Source organism: Panthera tigris, chromosome B1 (assembly GCF_018350195.1).
Source record: "Panthera tigris isolate Pti1 chromosome B1, P.tigris_Pti1_mat1.1, whole genome shotgun sequence".
NCBI lineage: Eukaryota > Metazoa > Chordata > Mammalia > Carnivora > Felidae > Panthera > Panthera tigris.
The window spans coordinates 183872329-183891391 of record NC_056663.1 but is presented as its reverse complement, the minus strand read 5'-3'; the positions used below and the strand labels follow the sequence as shown (position 1 = coordinate 183891391).

The 19063-nt window shown below is 36.5% G+C and overlaps 1 protein-coding gene across 7 annotated transcripts in view; it reads left to right on the top strand.

Annotated features, from left to right (window-relative positions):
* PI4K2B (phosphatidylinositol 4-kinase type 2 beta) overlaps nucleotides 1-19063 on the top strand; it is a 32021-nt gene that overhangs the window by 5430 nt on the left and 7528 nt on the right. For 5 of the 7 annotated variants that reach the window (XR_006217059.1, XR_006217060.1, XM_042984836.1 and 2 more), the window contains exons 2-9: nucleotides 4498-4634; nucleotides 6227-6427; nucleotides 7010-7141; nucleotides 9237-9390; nucleotides 10536-10594; nucleotides 12470-12569; nucleotides 15889-16022; nucleotides 16587-16646. Coding sequence is in view for 5 of the 7 variants with exons in the window: in XM_042984836.1 (XP_042840770.1) it covers nucleotides 4498-4634; nucleotides 6227-6427; nucleotides 7010-7141; nucleotides 9237-9390; nucleotides 10536-10594; nucleotides 12470-12569; nucleotides 15889-16022; nucleotides 16587-16646 (977 nt within the window). In the remaining 2 variants the exon portion in view is untranslated. Of the gene's footprint in view, nucleotides 1-120; nucleotides 592-4497; nucleotides 4635-6226; nucleotides 6428-7009; nucleotides 7142-9236; nucleotides 9391-10535; nucleotides 10595-12469; nucleotides 12570-15888; nucleotides 16023-16586; nucleotides 16647-19063 lie in introns of those variants that run through there. The other 2 variants (XM_042984838.1, XM_042984837.1) reach the window with 2 other exon arrangements.

The following is a 19063-nucleotide window of genomic DNA, read 5'->3' as shown; positions in this document are numbered from 1 at the left end:
TGAAACTGAATTAGTATGCAGTTATTATAATAATAATTATTATATTGCTTATTATTAATATAATAATAATTATAAAATTATTATAACTGAAAATGATTATTACTATTATTCAGAGTATAAGCATGGGCTCCATGAGAGCACCAAAGGCAGGTTGTTACATGATGAACTCATAAAGCTTAGCCTGTGAAACAGTTTGGTAACATTTAATAGTAATACTGGCCAAGTCTACACGTAGTTTCCACAAGAACTGCTCAAGTACAGCATGGGAGAGACCAAGAGTGGTCCAAGTTCAGTATGTATTAGTAGTATGACCAGATTTCTAAACAACTAATGTGACACCAGAGTGCTTCTCATTTTGGTATACTGTCAATGCTGAGAGATATGTCTATTCCCTGCAATGGGTTGCTTGATTCTGGAGACCATATTTCATAAGGGGGCACATTGGAAACCTGAGGCGTGAAATAAGAGGGCAACTCGTGTGCTGAAAAGCCTGAAAACACTTCCATATGGGAGGAGGCAAGAGTAGAGGAGACTTAGGGGAACATGAAATGATCGTCAGCTTTTTGAAGGGCTCTTCCTGGAGAGAAAGGAGTAAGTACGCTTTTGTTTTGCTCCAGATAGCAGGTCTAGGACATGGTGTGAAACTACAGGAGACTTAATTTCTGGAAAAGGAAGAAGCTTATACATTGTTTCGCTTCCAAATAAAAGGATCACAAAAAAAGTAGTGATGTCTTGTTGAAAGTGTTTAAACATTTCCCCGAAGACCACCTCCTAGTGACGTATTGTAAAAAGTACACTAGTGCTAGGGGCAGGGTTGAAATAAAAAACTTTCCAGGGGCGCCTGGGTGGCGCAGTCGGTTAAGCGTCCGACTTCAGCCAGGTCACGATCTCGCGGTCCGTGAGTTCGAGCCCCGCGTCAGGCTCTGGGCTGAGGGCTCGGAGCCTGGAGCCTGTTTCCGATTCTGTGTCTCCCTCTCTCTCTGCCCCTCCCCCGTTCATGCTCTGTCTCTCTCTGTCCCAAAAATTAAAAAAAAAAAAAAAAAAAAAAAAAAAGTTGAAAAAAAAAACCTTTCCAACTTCTTTCTTATTAAGAGGCTTAGCCTAGGGGCACCTGGGTGGCTCAGTCGGTTAAGTGTTCGACTTCAGCTCAGGTCATGATCTCATGGTTCCTTTGTTCAAGCCCGGTGTCGGGCTCTGCACTGACAGTGCCTGGGATTCTCTGTCTTCCTCTTTCTGCCCCTCCCCGACTCACTCTCTCAAAATGAACAAACTTAAAAAAAAAAAAAAAAAAAAAAAAAAAAAAAGATGCTTCGCCTAGAAGAATCTCATTTGACTAATGATCATTATTACTGGCATATTCTAGTACATAAATAATACTTCATTTATTCAATTAAATATTAAGTACCCACTAAATGCTGACTCCTCATCCAGGTGCTCAGGATATACAGTGAATAAAGAAAGACTAAGTTTCTCCATTCTTAATTATTTTCACGGGATAGATAAGAAGGATTAGGAATTAGCACATCAATTGTAGTGATGTAACTAAAATACTTGGATTATTTATTCATTTAAGTAGGTTAAATATGCCCAATAGTACTTTTTGTAGCATTTTTCTTAGCACATACTTTTAAAAATTAGTAAAAAAAAAAAATGTATTTCTGTCTAAATGAAGGCAAATTTTAAAATAAGTTTATGTTTTGAATTTTCATAATGTTGAATGCATGTAATAGCATTTAAATACCTTCCAAAGTAAAATATGAGTAATTTTTGCCTTGTGTACCACTTTAAATGATTAATTGTTCATTCATTTTGCAAGTGTTTATTGATTACCTGTTATGTTCCAAGAACTATAAAAGTTCTGGGTTGGGGCACCTGACTCTTGGTTTCGGCTCAGGTCATGATCTCATGGTTAGTGGGATTGAGCTCCATGTCAGGCTCTGTGCTGACAGAGAGGAGCCTGCTTGGGATTCTCTCTCTCCCTTTCTCTCTGCTCCTCCCCTGCTCATGTGTACATGTGCACGCTTGCTCTCTCTCTCTCTCTTAAATAAACTTAAAAAAAATGATTACTCTAGCTTCTCTGTCAAGTATAGAGAAGGCATGGGTGAAAGAGGGAAAGCAGTTAAGAGAGTCTTACAATAATCTAGGTGAGAGTTGATAGTCCCTTGAATCACATGGAAGGAATGGAGATGGTGAGAGGTGATTGGATTCTGGATGTTCGTGTGAGGTAGAACCATGCAAACTACTGATGGATTAGATGTTGGAGGTGAGAGTATAAGATCATGGGTGATTCCAAGGATTTCCATGAGCAACTGGAAGATTTGGAGTTGCCAATAACTGAAATAGGGAAACCTGAGAGGGAAGCAGTCAGGTGGAGTTATAAAGAGAAGAATTGAGTTTTGGGTGGTAAAATTTGAGCTGTCCGTTAAACATCCAAGTAGAGATGTTGAATATCGTAGTCTGGAGTTGAAGGTAGAAGTCCAGGCTTGACAAATAAATTTGGGAGTCATCAGTGTTGATAACGAAGAGGAGAGGACCATGAACTGAATCTGGGGCATCCTAAAGGTAAACTGTCACGAGGTAAAAGTGAGCCAACAAAGAGACTGAAAAAGAGGAGCCAATGAAATGGAAAAACCTGGAAAAGGGGCATCCTGGAAGCCATGTGAAGGAGGAAGGAGTGATTAACAGGGTCAAATGGTGGCACTGGTCAAGGAAGATAAGTTCTGAGGTTAGATTTAGCAATATGGATGTCACTGTGTACCTCAACAAAAGTTTTATCAATGGAGTGGTTGGGACAGAAACCTAATTGAAATGGGTTCAAGAGAGAATCGAGGAAGAAATGTTGGAGATATTAAATGTAAATAACTATAGAGACCTTCTGCTATACAGGGGATCAAAGAAATGAGGGAATATCTAGGAGTAACGTGGGAGTAAGTAGATTTAGGCTGAGAAAAATTACAGCATGCCTAGTATGGTGATAGAAGTGGTCCAATAAAGAGGGAAATATTGATGCAGGGAAGGATTGCTGAAGAAATGTCCTGGAATCATCAGGAAGAGATAGGGTCTAGGACACAAAGTGGATGAGTTGATCTTCAAGCTTAGTTCGTCTGTAGTAACAGGTGGAAGACAGGATGTTGTGGGCAGATGTGGTGTGGAGTGCTGATGATACTGATTTCTGATTGCATCTGTTAAGGATCGTCTGAGAAAGAGGGAGTGTTGGAAATGTGAAGAGGGGGGAGGTTATGAGAGAGTTGCCCAGAACAGTGGGAGAAACGGTACCAGGAGTTGTCCTAGTTCAGGTTACTAGAACAACATACCATAGACTGAGTGGTTTAAACAACAGACATTTATTTCTCCCAGTCTTGGAGGCTGGAAAGTCTAAGATGAAGTTTCACGATCAGGGCTGGGAAGTCCAAGATGAGTCCAAGATCAAGGCTTTCCTGCTGGCTGGCAGATGACCACCTTCTCATTGTGTCCTCACATGGCACAGGGCGAGAGAGAGCATGCTCTTGGCACCGATCCTGTTGTGGGGGCCCTACCCTCATGACCTCACCTAAACCTGATTACCTCCCACAGACTCCATTTCCCAGTACAATTCCATGGGGAGTTAGGGCTTGAACATATCTTGGGAGGACACAAAGATTCAGTCCGAAACAGGAACGTAGTGTGCTTCCCAGGTGGCATGAAGGACCCACCTGAGGTTTGTGGGGATGAATTTACATTAAAGTGAGCTCTCAGGCCTTGTGTTTGTGTATGTTTGTATCGTCAAGTTCAGCTATCCAGGCCTAGGTGTACTCTGCAGAAAGTTGAGTTTAACCAGTTGAGTTTAATGGGATTTCTTCAGGTGACCATGATAAGGGGAGGGAGGAAAAGAAGAGTGATTATATGATGCCTGCCCGTAATTTAATTAAGCTGGCCGGCGAGGGATGTGAGGACGCAGAGATCAGTAGCAACATGGGAGGTCAGTGCCTCGTGGGTCCTAGTGGGATGGAATAATTTTTGAACTCAGGGTACTAGAGGGAACGAACGAGGAAGATGAAAGGTGCTTGAAATGGAAAGGTGTGGGGAGGTTGCAGGTATTGGTGATGACAGATCTGAGGTGTGACCACAGCTGGAAGGGGAGGTGGAATGGAGAACAGAATCACTGGAAGAGAGGAGGAATTCAGAGCAATCGGAGGTATTAGTATGATTATTTCAACAAATAGGGATTTCGTTTTTCATGCGTCAGTACTTGAACTTTAAAGAGAAGTGGGGTTGGGGGAAAAAAGCGAGGATCCAAGCAGCCCATAGGATACTTGACTACATTTTTTCTTAAACCTAGAGAAGGAGCATCCTGGAAGCCATGTGATGGCTTTTGTTCTTCTGCACCTTAATGTCCTAATGCTAATCACCTAACCCAGTATCCCAGGTCCCTATCACAAGCATTCTCATAGCTGGCCTTTCTTCGTCACGTTCTATATCAACATTGATTTTTTAATGCAATAATTGTTGGTTCTTCAGCATTGAATACATTCCTGGATGATCCTGAATTTGCTGATGTTATATTGAAAGCAGAGCAAGCAATAGAATTTGGAGTTTTTCCAGAAAGAATCTCTCAAGGTTCAAGTGGAAGTTACTTTGTGAAGGATCCTAAGAGGGTGAGAATTTCACAGATCTACTGTATATAACAGAAATTTTTGGAAAACACTAATTTAAATGTGGAGTCATTATGAGGTTCTGAAGCTATTTTCCTAATAAATCTGATTGCACCCTCTTTTCAAAAATAAAGGTGGGGGGTTATTTTGTGTTTAACTAGAGCATTCTGCTATTTAGAAATAGCACTATTCATTTTAAGTCACAGTTTGCTTTCCTACTATTTTAGTACTTGGTTTCAAGCAATTACGGAATGTTCACATTCAGCTATAGATTTGTTGAGTTTATATTCGTAAGTCCTTACTTTACAGTATCTATATTAGCCAAGCAAAGTAGAAATTTAAACTTTCAAAGGCTTGCCCTAGGAATATTTTTGCCAGCATTATGCCATAGGAACCTGGGCAGCCTGAAGCTTGAAGGCATTGGAATGTGACATTGTGAAATGAACCAAAGTAGAATTCTAGGGCAGAAAAGAGAAGTTGATATGGGACTTTGTTCCAATTAGTCTAGATTTTCAGAAATCTGTATTATTATCTTTAAAAGCTTCCTGAATGATACATAACCAGCAGTTCTTTCTTCAGGAGTAAAAAAGGTTATGATTTCATCCTAATACTCTTTGCAAAGATCCAACTTACATTTTAAAACAGTCTTTTTTGGGATTTAAATATATATATATAGTAATGTCAGTCTCTCAGTCTTTCCTCCAAGTTTGATTTAGTAATTTTTTCTTTTTAACTTTTTACTAGTGACTCAGATTTTATTGCATTATAAAGCAATTATATACTTAAAATTATAGTAAGATTTTTATTTCTTGTCTAAGGATAATTCACCCTCTAAATTTAATATGAATATATTTTATCAGACCAGTAATAAAGATTATAGACTTTAGACATCCATGGGCAAATTTTTTTTTTAAGAGGAGAAAATTTATTTAAAATTGATTCACAAAAAAAATAACTGGAAAAAGATTAGGGTAGGAGAATCTGACAACATAGATATTCACTATATCCTATCATTACCTTTATATTTTAGAGATGACTTTTTGTCATTGGCTTTATTAGTTCATTTAACAAATGCTTGAATGCCTACCGTGTACCAGGCACTGTTCTGAGTACTTGGGATACAGCCCTAACAAAGTCCTTGCCCTTTAGAATGTACATCTAGTGAGAAAGTAGCTGATAAATAAACACATAATATGGATATTTAATAGATACTATCTGACCTAGAGCAGTAGTTTTCAAACATTATGAAATCAACAGAACCCTTTCTTAAGTTGGAAGTCCAGTAATAAAACAAGTGAAGTCAACGTTAATCTAGTTAAGTGGTAGGGGGTCTTAGAGCCCTACTCTCATTTCCCCCTCACCTTTCCTAGTGTTGCTGAGAGCACAGTTTGAAAACTACTAGCCCAAAGGATTACTGATTTTACATTGTTAAATGAGAATGGATATAAAAACACAATGAGAACTAAACCTCTTAATATTTAAGGGTTATGTCCAAATCTGGTGGGAAGAAATAGAAAAAGATTACCAAAATGCATTTTATGGGTTATCCTCTCTCTATATTAAAAGTCTCAGAAAATGTCTCCTATTTTATATAGAAAATTATTGGTGTATTTAAACCCAAATCAGAAGAGCCTTATGGCCAACTGAATCCAAAATGGACCAAATATGTTCATAAGGTCTGCTGCCCTTGCTGCTTCGGTAGAGGCTGCCTGCTTCCTAATCAGGGATACCTTTCTGAAGCTGGTGCCTCCCTTGTGGATGAAAAGCTGCATCTGAATATTGTACCTAAAACAAAGGTAAAGGAGAAAATTGGTTTTCATTGTGTGCTTCTAATTTATCGTCTACTTCTCTGCGAACACTTTAGTAATATTTCTGATGACAGAACCTGAAGTTGAGCCCTTGTTTTGGTAACCCGGAGACATGAGTAACCGATAAATTGATTCTAGGGGAGATGCTCAAAGTGTCCAAGCAAGTCTCCCTGGCTGCTGATGCCTAGATGATGCTGACGACAAGACAAGAAGAGAAAGAACTAACATTTAGAAGGCAGAAGAATATCGGTGTTCTAGAAATTCTTTCTATTTAGCCTTTATGAATTTTTACTTGAAGACTTCCTCAGAATATCCATTCCTAATTCTACATCTCAGAATGATTACTTCTTTCTTCCACTGGCCAGTTTTAAGGTGCCTCTCTCAAAAATATGTGCCATTTAACTGACTTTGCAAAATCGCTAGGCCTTTCTAGTTTAGATTCTCTGCACCATTTAGGATTGGGTTGAACTTCGCTGATTTATAGCTTTAGAGTGTGTTTCATGGTGTATATGAGTAGAAACACTATAATGCAAATTCTCATAACCATTTTTCTAAACTGTGTGTTTCTAGGTGGTTTGGCTTGTCAGCGAGACATTTAACTACAGTGCAATTGACCGTGCAAAATCTAGAGGCAAAAAGTATGCTTTAGAGAAAGTGCCAAAAGTAGGTAGAAAATTCCATCGGATAGGACTTCCCCCTAAGGTAAGTTACTGTGAGAAACTTTATTTGGGGGGACAATTCAGCATGTATTACCTGAGTATTGTGTGCTGTAGGCTGTGGATATGATAATAAAGAAAATAGTTTTTTCATTCTCAAAGAGCTTTCAGTGAACAAGCAATCTCAGTGTGATATGAGAAAGCTGTTAGGATGGTTAAATTCTCAGAGAGGATAGAGGAGAGATGTCTAACCCAGCTTGGAGGACTGGGGATACTGTTTCCAGGAGGAGTTTGCATCTAAGGCTTTATAAAGTAATGGCTAAAAGCACAGACTTAAGTTTCTCTCGCAGCCCCTCTACCAGTTAGCTCTGAGCCCTTGGGCAAGTTGCTTACTCCTTAAGCCCCAGTTTCTATAAACTGGGATGGGAAAAACTACCTCTTGAGGTTGTGAGATAAAATGAAGAAATTCATGTCAAGTACTTGGTATAGTGCCTGGCACATAGTATAAGGTAAGTGGTAGTAATTCTTGTTTACGGACTACATAATGAATTTTGTTTTTTCTTATCACTTTTAGATAAACCTAAGGATTGGTTAGCAGCTGGCTAAGCAGGAGTGGGAAGGGTTAATGGGAAGGCATTCTAGAAAAACTTCAGGCTTTTATATATATGTGTGTGTGTGTGTGTGTGTGTGTGTGTGTGTGTGTATACAATTTATATATATTTTTTATTTTTTTATATTTTACATTTTCACATTATATATATGTATGTGTATGTGTATACATATATGTATACATATATATGTAACATGTATGTGTATGTAATATGTATATGTAATATATGAATGTATATATGTATGTGTGTATATATATATATGTAAGTGTATATGTATATATATGTAATTTGTATATATATGTAATTTGTATATATATATATTTGTATAATATATATAATTTGTATATTATATATTATAATTATATATAAATATATATAAATAATATAAATAATATAATATATATTATATATTAAATATAAATATATAAAAAAATATATAAATTATATATATAATTATATATATAAATATATGTAATATATAATTTGTATATATGTGTGTGTATATATATATATATATATATATATGTATATATATATGTAATGTGACCTGTGATTTTGTTTTGTGGTTGCTATACCTAGCATATATCTAGATAAAAGAATTTGAGTAGAAATTCATGGTTAACTTAAATTGTTTTTAAAATTATACTCCAAGTAAGGAGGAAGTTTGAAAATTTTTACAAGGCCTGTTATTCCTTGGATATGATAAAATTAAGTGTGACTAAAGAAAGATATTATTTCCATTATACTACTTATTAAGTGCTTTAAAGAAAACCTTTTAGATATATAGTTAAAATTTCAGGCCAACAATAAGAACATAGTGTTAGGATAAGGAATAGATTTTCTTTGTGGTTATTTGTATTTATGAGACCAACCAGGTAACCCATGTGTCCTGTGCCATAAATACATTTAGTAATGTTAATGACAGAAATGCCTTTTAAAACAGACATATCTTCAAGGAAAGGATTTTCTTAAAAACCACTTAAAACCATGTTATGATTGATTGATTAATTCTTTAAAATTTGTGACCGGATCTTTAATCTGCAAAGTTGAAGAATTCATTTAAAAAAATAAGGATATATTCCATATTTTATGTTGTAAAAAAAATCCCAAAGTATTTCTTCAATAAGATAAAAGTATGCATGGTTATTAAATGACCAGGACAGGTGTAATATTTGGCCACTATAATTAAGTTCATTTTAATGAATATTTTTAGAAAACATCAATCTGAGTTGAGATTTTCACCTTGAGGGCACATGTGCATTTTCTTTTTTAGTTATCCTAAAATAGCTTCCATGCTCCTTAAAAGCCTAGGGTTGAGCATTTTTACTTTGCTATGTATTCTTTATGTGGCTGTTTAAAGTTAGTGTATAAAAATAGTTTGATAAATATGGCTTATCCAAATTAGTGTTAACCCTTCTATTTTTCTTATAATGTTTATATAACATTTTATGATGATACTGGTGAGAAATTAAAGAAGTAATTTCTTTGTTCTTGTACTTTCTTTTCTAACTCTAGTTCTTAAAATTATAGATTGGTTCCTTTCAGTTATTTGTTGAAGGTTACAAGGAGGCTGAATATTGGCTTAGGAAATTTGAAGCTGACCCTTTGCCTGAGAATATTAGAAAACAATTTCAGTCACAGTTTGAAAGATTAGTTATTTTGGATTACATCATCAGAAATACAGGTATTGAAGTTCTCTTACTTGTTTACTCAAATCTTGTTAGTTTGCAGATTGTATTCAACTCTTGTTATCCAAATCAAAGACATAAAATTTTGATACAGAAGTCTGGAGGCACTTTTTCTCTACCTGCCTTGGAAAACAGATGTAGTACTGACTCCCTTGGGCAGAGTTAATCTTGTACTGGAGATTCTAACTCATAGCAGTCTCCTGCCTGGGTGGTAGAGGTCAGTTCTTGTCCCTCCTGGGGAATTTCTTAGCAACAGGACAAAGCCAGAAATATTACCTGCATAATATGAATAATTAAAACTTGATTGTGTAAATTATTTTAGATGCTTATTTTGACTTTAGGTAACTGTTAGCATAGTCTATAAATACATTAAACTTGATTTTCTTCTGTGCTAGAATGGAGCAGTGGTGCAGATCATCTGAAACAGTGGTTCCCAAATGTGGTTCCCTGGACTGGCCGGGTCAGTTTCATGTGGGGACTTGTTACACATGCATCTTTTCAGAAGAGTGCACCCCAGTCCTGCTAAAACAGAAACTCTGCATAGGGGGCCACCAGTCTGTTTTAACATGTCTTCTCGGTAATTCTGAAGCATGCTGAAATTTGAGAACCACTGATTCAAAATATTTGCTCATTTATACTAGTTGCTGAAAAAGCATTACATACTTTTCCAGAGTTGCCTTCTTAATTAATGTGGTCTTAGATTAACGTTAAATTTGATGTAGAGTCATAGAGTACTTCTCTACAGACATTAGGTGAGAACCTACCCAGAAATTTGCTTGGTAATAGAGATACATACTTTTTCTTCCTGGGGGGAAGAGAAGTTATCCTTGATCTTAATAACCTTGATTTAATAGTTCTTGATAATACATACCTCACAGAATGGTTATAAGGATTAAATGAATTAGTGCCTGTTAAGTACTTACAACAATGTCTGACACAGCGTAAACCCTCAAAAAGTGTTAGTTAACGTTTGTAAGTATTTTTTGGCTTGTATGTGTTAGGTTGGAGCCTTTAATATGTACACATGTGCCACAGATAACCAGTTAAGGTCTTGAAAATCAAAAGGTGACTAGAATATTTCCTTTGATATTAAGCTATGATATCCATAAAAAATGAAGTAACATTTGTTTTGTTTTGAAAGACAGGGGAAATGACAATTGGTTAATCAAATACGAAAAGCAACAGGGAAAGGAAGTTAAGGTAAGGAAATTTCAAAATTATACACAGAGACACACACAATTTCTATAAAAGATTCCTTAAATTTATGTTTTTCTTCATTTCTTCATTTCCTTCACTTAGATCCTTGGTTTTATCTCCTTTTGCTGTTTTTCTCATCTTTTTTCTTTCCTTCCCTGTTTACACTGCATTTTTTAAATTTCTAAATCTCTGTGCAGCTTTATTTCTTATGTTGTATTAGAGTAGAAGGATGGTACCAGCTTGGTACTTTTTTTTAGAACTTGGGAAATTCGTTGTAGAACCACGACCACCAGATTTATTTTGCTTTTATGTAAAAAAGGTTCTGGTATTTTTGGTCGACGTGTTTATATTTTAGTAATTCACTTCTTTCTGAGTCTTATGACTCCATAATGTGGATGAGTCTCAAAATCCTGCTGAGTGAAAGGAGCTACTCACAAAGGGAACACACTGTCTGATTCCATTTATGTGAAAACCTACAAAGTGCAAACTAATCCCTGGTGACAGAAAGCAGACCCTGGTTGCCTGCGGGTGGGGTAGAGGGAGGGAGCGAGAGAGGGAGCCACCGCAAAGGACACCAGAAAACTTTCGGTGAAGGTTTCACATCCGCGGATGCTTATCAAATTGTACACTAATATGTGAAGTTTATTGTGTGTAAATTATACCTCAATAAAATTGTAAATAGAAGAAAAGAAATAAAAATAAATGGCAGTTACAGCAGAAATAGGTTTAAAATACACACATAAATATATATTTTCGTAATCGTTGCTAAATATATTTTATTGGTGTATCTTGAGCAATTAGATTTTACTGAAAATTTTATTCTTTGCTCTTAAGTATTTTGTGCATTTTCAGTGAGGTAAGATATTTGATATAAACTAAAAGAAACAAACCAGACATATATGACACGGACCTTCATGCTAATACTTCTCATTTTAAAATTGTCTTTTTTACCTTTTGTTTTTATCTAGGCCACTTGCTAATGGCAACCGTCTTATCTTTACATAATAAATACTCTTTTTTAAAAATTTTTTAAAGTTTGTTTATTATTGAGAGACAAAGAGAGACAGACCGTGAGCAGGAGAGGGGCAGAGAGAGAGGGAGACACAGAATCCGAAGCAGGCTCCAGGCTCTGAGCTGTCAGCACAGAGCCCGACACGGGGCTCGAACCCATGAACCGTGAGATCATGACCTGAGCCGAAGTCGGACGCTTAACCGACTAAGCCACCCAGGCACCCCCATAATAAATACTCTTTAACATGAAATCCCTCTTGCTGTCAAGAATGTAGAAGTTAGGAATGGCCTACTTTCTGTAATTAATGGTATCTTGAGATTCCTTCTACTGGACCTTTTTATAATTGTTCTTTGAAGAGTTTTATTTAGAAACATTTTGTGTTTGGACTAAATATTTCTGGGGTACCCCAGGAAAGACTAAATTTTTAATGAGGTAGCTTTGTTAAGTTCTCTTAAAAATACCAATATTTTGCAAATGTCATACTTTTAAGCAGTATATCTAGCAGTAAATTATCTGAAACAACATATTTTTAAGTCTTAATAATTCCAAGTCCTCTTCCCCAAAAGGAAAGAAATGAAACCAGTACTATCTGAATTTATAATAGCAAATAAAAAATAGTGATTATGAAATTCTTACTGATTTATACGATGGTTTCTTCCCTTCAAGTGTGGAAATTTGTACTTTCTGACAACTTATTTTTTATTTATAGTAAGACCTTTAATAAAAGGCAACTTATTTTTTATTTTTTAGTTTCTTCAAATAAAAGGTATTTAAACTTCAATAATTTTAAAAAAATTATTTAATACTTGATCTTTTAGAAATATTCATATACTTTTTTTATCAGCAGCCATTTTTTTCTTCTTTAGGAAACGAAATGGATTGATGATAAAGAATCACTTATTAAAATAGCTGCAATTGATAATGGTCTGGCATTTCCTTTTAAGCATCCTGATGAGTGGAGAGCATGTAAGTGTTTAGAACCATCTATACATTCTATAATCACCCTTTTCCAGAATGGGAAGGGAACAAAACTTATGGATATCAAAAAAAGGAAAAGGAAAACTGGGTGAAGAATAATCATTCACTAAGGCTCTGTTCTAGATGTTGGGGTTGCAAAGATACATTCTACACGGGCCTTGCCATGTTTGTTTGCTTATTTTTGAGGGACTGTGTCTGGTTTTGGTTTTTTGGCTTGTGTTAGCCTTGTAGAATAAGTTTTTAAATGTATGTAACATGAGAATCATCTATTTTAATATATGGATAGAACTTAACTTTAATGTTTTGGGTAGTATTCACTTACAAAACAGTTTAGGCCTACCTCTCCCCTTTTCAGTGAGTAGTGCTTTAACTGCCTTACCAGTCTCCTCTGTGGTTGAGGGTCTGGTTTGCTACATCTTCTTGAGCTAGTTTTATTTTGTTTAAAATTGTTCGTGACATCTTGAGATCTGGATTAATGGGTACAAAGTTTTTTTATAGAATTATAATTGGGGCACCTGGGTGGCTCAGTCAGTTGAGCATCTGACTTCAGCTCAGGTCATGATCTCACGGTTCGTGAATTCAAACCCCACATTGGGCTCACTGCTTTCAGCACAGAGCCCACTTGGGATCCTCTGTCCCCGCCTCTCTTTCTGCCCCTTATCTGCTCATGTGCTCTCTGTCTCGAAAATAAAAAATAAACATTAAAAAAAAAATTTAAAAAGAAAAGAACTTCCTGAGTTACAAACTCACAAACCATGAGATCATGACCTGAACCGAAGTTGGACATTTAAATGACTGAGGCACCCAGACGCCCCTTAAAAAACCTTTTTTTAATAAAAATTAATGAATAAGTAAATAAAATTTCTGTGTCAGTTGATTAAAAAAAACCTGCCCATTTTTATTTTCAAGTTTTATTGCTTTGTGACCTATGACTGGCTGCATAAATTCTGCTGATTGAAATTTGTTAGTAATTCCTTTGTAATCTGGTTGATGGCCAGTTAAAAGGTACTTGAAAAGAACATGTCTGGACACAAAGTTCTGCATCTGTCTATTAATTAAAGCTTGTAGTTGTTAGTCAAATCATATTATTTTTTTGACCACTTGATCTGTTAATTTTTGAGAGTTGAAGTTGACCAAGATTGTGATTTTGGCAATTTCTTCTTGCATTTCTGTACATTTTTTGCTGTGTATTTGACATACATAAAGGCCCAGCATTTTATATTGTTGGTGGCTTGTTCTTTTATTAGTGTGAAATACATCTCACTTTATCCCTCTCAATGTTTTTTTTTTTTTTTTTACTTATTTTATCTGTTGTAACATTGCTACACCTCATTTCTTTTTATTAACATTTACCTGGTGTTATTCTATACTTTTATTTTTTACTTCCATCATTTTGTTGTAAGCATATGACTTATGCCCAACACTTAACTGGATATTTTTTTTACCCAATCTGAGATTCTTTTAAAAGGTACATTTAACTCTAGTTAAAGTCTCAATAAATAATGTGTTTGTACTTTTCCTGCCATCTTACTTTTTTCTATTGACCATGAATTCCAATTTATTTTTCCTTTCCTATCTTTTGTTGAATTGGCTTGAGATGTCTTTGTTTCATTGTTTTTTCCCTCTAATAGTTTGGAATTTATATGCAAATTGTATTTTAAAAGTGTTAAGTTAAGGGCTCCTACAATACATCTGGGAAATTTTACCAAATATGCAGTTGAGGATTAGAGATCTGGAACTTGAAAGAGGAGTTGATATTGAAGATACAGTTTTTAAACTGTCACCGTGGTAGCGGAAGCCATGGTGGTGTTTATTACCTCTGGGAATTCAAGGAGAACAAATACCACCACTAGGACAATGTGAGGTACACAAATACTCAGTGAATGTCTCATGAATGTTTAGCAAGTAAATGAAGGAGAGAAAGGGGGGAATGGTGGCATTGAAGCCAAGAGGAAAAGCCAGCAAACAAAAGAAGTGGCTTAAAGGATAGAAAGTACAGTCTGGGAGAGTAGTATCTCCAAAGCCACACAGGAGAGAATTTCACAAAGGGAGATGATAGAAGACTGCTACTTTCTACAGAGACATTAAGTAGCATGAGGACTGCAAGTGTGCCTTTGGAGAGACTCTTACGAGATGGCTGGTGGTCTTAGGGGAGAGCGTTTGAATGCTGATAATAGAAGTTGAGGGATAGGGATCAGAAGTAAAGGCAGGCATGGAATAAGAGCTTTTATGTGATTGGTCAGGGAAAAGTAAAAAGGAAATTAGATATAGCTGCAGGGAGATGTGGGCCAGAGGAAGGGCTTTCTTTGGAATGGACTGTGTACTTCCCACAGTGGACAGGGAGATAATAAAAGAGAAGTCAGAAGGAATGACTCTAGCTGTAGGAGGTTCTCATTGGATGTGCCCACAGTAGCTCCGTGGGTGATCATCTTGTCAGAAGCCTTACATATACTTTCTTGCAGGAATTGGAATATGCACCCTCTCCAGAAGATTCTACGACTTTACGAATCTTTCTCATCCTAGTACTGTGTAGATTTAACAGTCTTCTTAGGAGAGAACTAGAATTAGCCTGAAGTCATGGATCTTTGATCCCTTAGAGACATTTGCCTATTCACCTACTAATGATTTAAAAGTTTGGAACATTCACAGGTGGCTCAGTCAGTTAAGCCTCCAACTCTTGATTTCGGCTCAGATCGTGATCTTACAGTTCATGAGTTCAAGCCCTGCATCAGGCTCTGCGCTGACAGCATGGATCCTGGTTGGGATTCTTCTCTCTCTCTGCCCCTCCCCTGCTTGCAATCTCTCTCTCTCTCTCTCTCTCTCTCAAAATAAATAAGTAAATAACACTTAAAAAATTTTTTTAGATAAGACTTTGAAACATCATATATTTCCACACATGTGCATGCGTGCACATACACATGTGTGCGCGCGCGCACACACACACACACACACACACACACACACACACACACTCGTGAGTGGTCAATTCCTGATAATTTGTAACTGGGAGGAGGGCAGGGAAATCTTAGCCATGGTATTTGATCTGGTGTATGTGAACAAATTATAGGTGTCCCTTAATTTCCAAGTTTAGAGACCAGGGATTCAGATGTATTTTTTGATATAGGGCTGTCTGAGAGAGACCGATTATCAAAATTCTTACCTTTTACTATTTAAAACTCAGGAACCTGACTAGTTCTAAATAATAGTTTACTGTGCTTTACCATCTGAATTCGCCATCCAAACTTGGAATCAGGATGATTATTCTCTGATAACTTCTTCCTCTCTCTCTCTCTCCTTTTTCTTTCAGATCCATTTCACTGGGCTTGGCTTCCTCAAGCAAAAGTTCCTTTTTCTGAAGAAATAAGAAACTTGATTCTGCCATATATTTCTGACATGAACTTTGTGCAAGATTTATGTGAAGATCTTCATGAACTTTTTAAGGTAAATAAATTTTTCGTTTTAATTCTTGCGGAAAACGAAATAAATCTCAAACGAGATTTTCTTAATAGAGCTAATTTGCAGTTTACTGCTTCTGGTGTAGAGCCTGACTTAAAAAGGAATTAACAGCTTTACTTTACAGGAGCATAAATTTGTGAAGTTACACTGGTTATGAGTGTTCTTTGAAGTAAGACTCTATTAAAATCTGACAAGTTGTTTTCTTCAAAAGTTGAATTTTTACAAAAGTACTCCATAAATTGTAATACATATTTGGTGAGCTGCTGTAGTTTAATTCTCTCAAAAACACCTAAACCCATTGGCTGGAAGGTCATTTTAAATCCTTTTGGGACCAAGTGGATTATAAATAAACTATTCTTGTCATTCTAGAGACATACAAAAATACTTCAAGTAAAAATACTCTTTACATGTTATTTTATCTATTAGGAAAGCTCTGGAATGGCCTTATGTGCTAAGTTGAAGAGTTCCTTTGTTTTCAAATATTTGTTTCAAATTTCTTGATTTTTGGAATTATAATAATGTAGGTTTTTTTCCTCCTTTCCCATAAAGACTGACAGAAGATTTAACAAAGCTACTTTTGAAAGTCAGATGTCTGTTATGAGGGGTCAGGTAAGTTACCTTTTTATGACCTTGTTCATTAAGAAGACAGTTTCTCTTTGAAACAGTAGTAGTTAACCCTTCTCTCCATTGTGACCCAAAGATGCAATTCTTTTATGCTGAACCAAAATAGCTCGTATGATTAAAAATGAAGTTGATTTCAATAGCATCTTTCCTGTCTTGCTCTAAATTAGGCATTTTTGACCTTGTTGTATATTGTTTAGTTAACCAGTTTCACTCTCCTGTGAATTCTTTGTCTTCATTTTGATAACTATTTTCCTGAGTGTTATTGTATTTTTCCTCCTCAAGTCCACTTGCTTGGATGTTTCAGTGCCGAGTTCTGTTGCCTTTTGATTATTTCTCTCATAGAATGTGTTTGGCCTTTGCTGGCGCAGTCAGTAAATCGCCATATCACCAAAGTTGAACACTGAGTGAGGCAAAAAAGTACTAATAGTAACTCAGTCTTGTCACTCCGTCTTTCTTTAATTAGAGGTACAAGGCGTTAGGGCTGCTGGTGTGGGTGTGCAGGCTGGCTGGTCTACGGATAATGTCTAGTTCTTCCACTCTATTGATAATACTTAGATTCCGGAAGGAAAACTTGAAATGAAACTAAATTATTGTGAATAATTTTATAGTGTTAAGTATAATGAACAGATAAGTTACTGTAAACATTGTCTTTTAGTGACTTACTAATTAACTTTTTCTTCCTAAAATACACGTTTAATTTCAGGTAACTATTTGCTGCATACCTGTGGCAAAAAAGACCAGTCTAGTTTTTGTACTGAGGATTACATTATATAACTTTAACAAATAGATATGATTAAGTTAAATAACCATTCATACACCAAATATTTATTGACAGAACTAGTACCAGAAAGTGATTGAAATAGAACTGTGAGCAAGACCCAGTTCCTCCTGTCATGGAACATTTGCTGTGATGAGGAGGCCAGGGTCAGGGAAAAGGATGGATTATTCGCTCGTACACCTCTCTGTGGTCTCTGTTATCTGCATTTATGCAGTGCTTTGCTGGAGTCATAAGTTTTAAATAGTAAGTGAAGTGGCTGGAGAAGAAGGCTGGAGCCAGATCTTGGAAGCCTTAAGTGCCAGAATATAGATTCCACGTGGAAGGGATCGGAGCAGTGAGAGATTACCATTCGAAAGGGTTGTGATAAAACTAGTTTCTGGGGGAAAAAAATACACAAAAAACTAATTTCCAGAGAGGAGACCTTCTTTTGTGAATACCTGAATTAGGCTAAATTCTGTTTGTATGTGCATTTTGGGGTGGAATTTATACCTCAACCAGAAGTGTCTCTAACCCAGCAAAGATTAAGAACCACTAGGGAAGGTGAGGCTGGACAGTCAGGTGTAGATTTGCTCAGCAGGTGAGGAGGCCAGAGCCAGGGGGCCTTGCAGGGAGCCGAGTTAGGTGACTCAGGCAGGCATGAAGGGCTTAGGTAGGTGGCCCATGATTATAATTATGTCGAAGAGTGTCACCATCCCAAACTATAGTTGAGCTACATTTTCTGGCATAGATAATTATGCCCTAAGATGACCATTTTGCTTAAAACAAAGTGATGTATAAATATTCTCCATCTTCTGGAATTCTCTTATCCGTAAAGGTTTATCTTGGGAATTTTTTTTAATTTATTTATTTTGAGAGAGAGCAAGCAGGAGCGGGAAGGAGCAGAGAGATGGGGGGTGGGGGGAGGGTAGAGAGAGAATTCCAAGCAGGCGCCATGCTCCTTGATGAGCTGGATGTGGGGCTTGATCGTGAGATCATGACTTGAGCCAAAATCAAGAGTCAGACGCTTAACCAACCGAGCCACTCAGGCACCCCTCTCAGGAATTTTGTTTTTCAGGGAAAAGCTCTAAATAATTGTATAAGCTTTTGTTGTAAATTAAAGTTAGTACATGAGGAATTTAAATACAAATTTTATTTTATTTATTTATTTTTTGAAATTTTTTTTTAACGTTTATTTTTGAGACAGAGAGAGACAGAGCATGCACGGGGGAGGGTCAGAGAGAGGGAGACACAGAATCTGAAACAGGCTCCAGGCTCTGAGCTGTCAGCACAGAGCCCGACGCGGGGCTCGAACTCACGGACCGCGAGATCATGACCTGAGCCGAAGTCGGCCGCTCAACCGACTGAGCCACCCAGGCGCCCCTTAAATACAAATTTTAAAATGCTTGTCTGAAAAGATAGGGGACATTCCAGTTCTGAGATCTGTCACAAAGATATACCAGAGGCTGTCTGCTCTTTTAGGTTTATTTGTTCATACCCTATCTCATTCACAAAGGAGTTAAGGTATTCTACAAATGCATGTAATAAAATTTAAAAATGACAAGATCAAGTTCTGGAGAAAAAAAATAAAATGATGCCTTGGTTATATGTTTTAATTTGATTTTTTTAAATTGTTTTTAAGTTTATT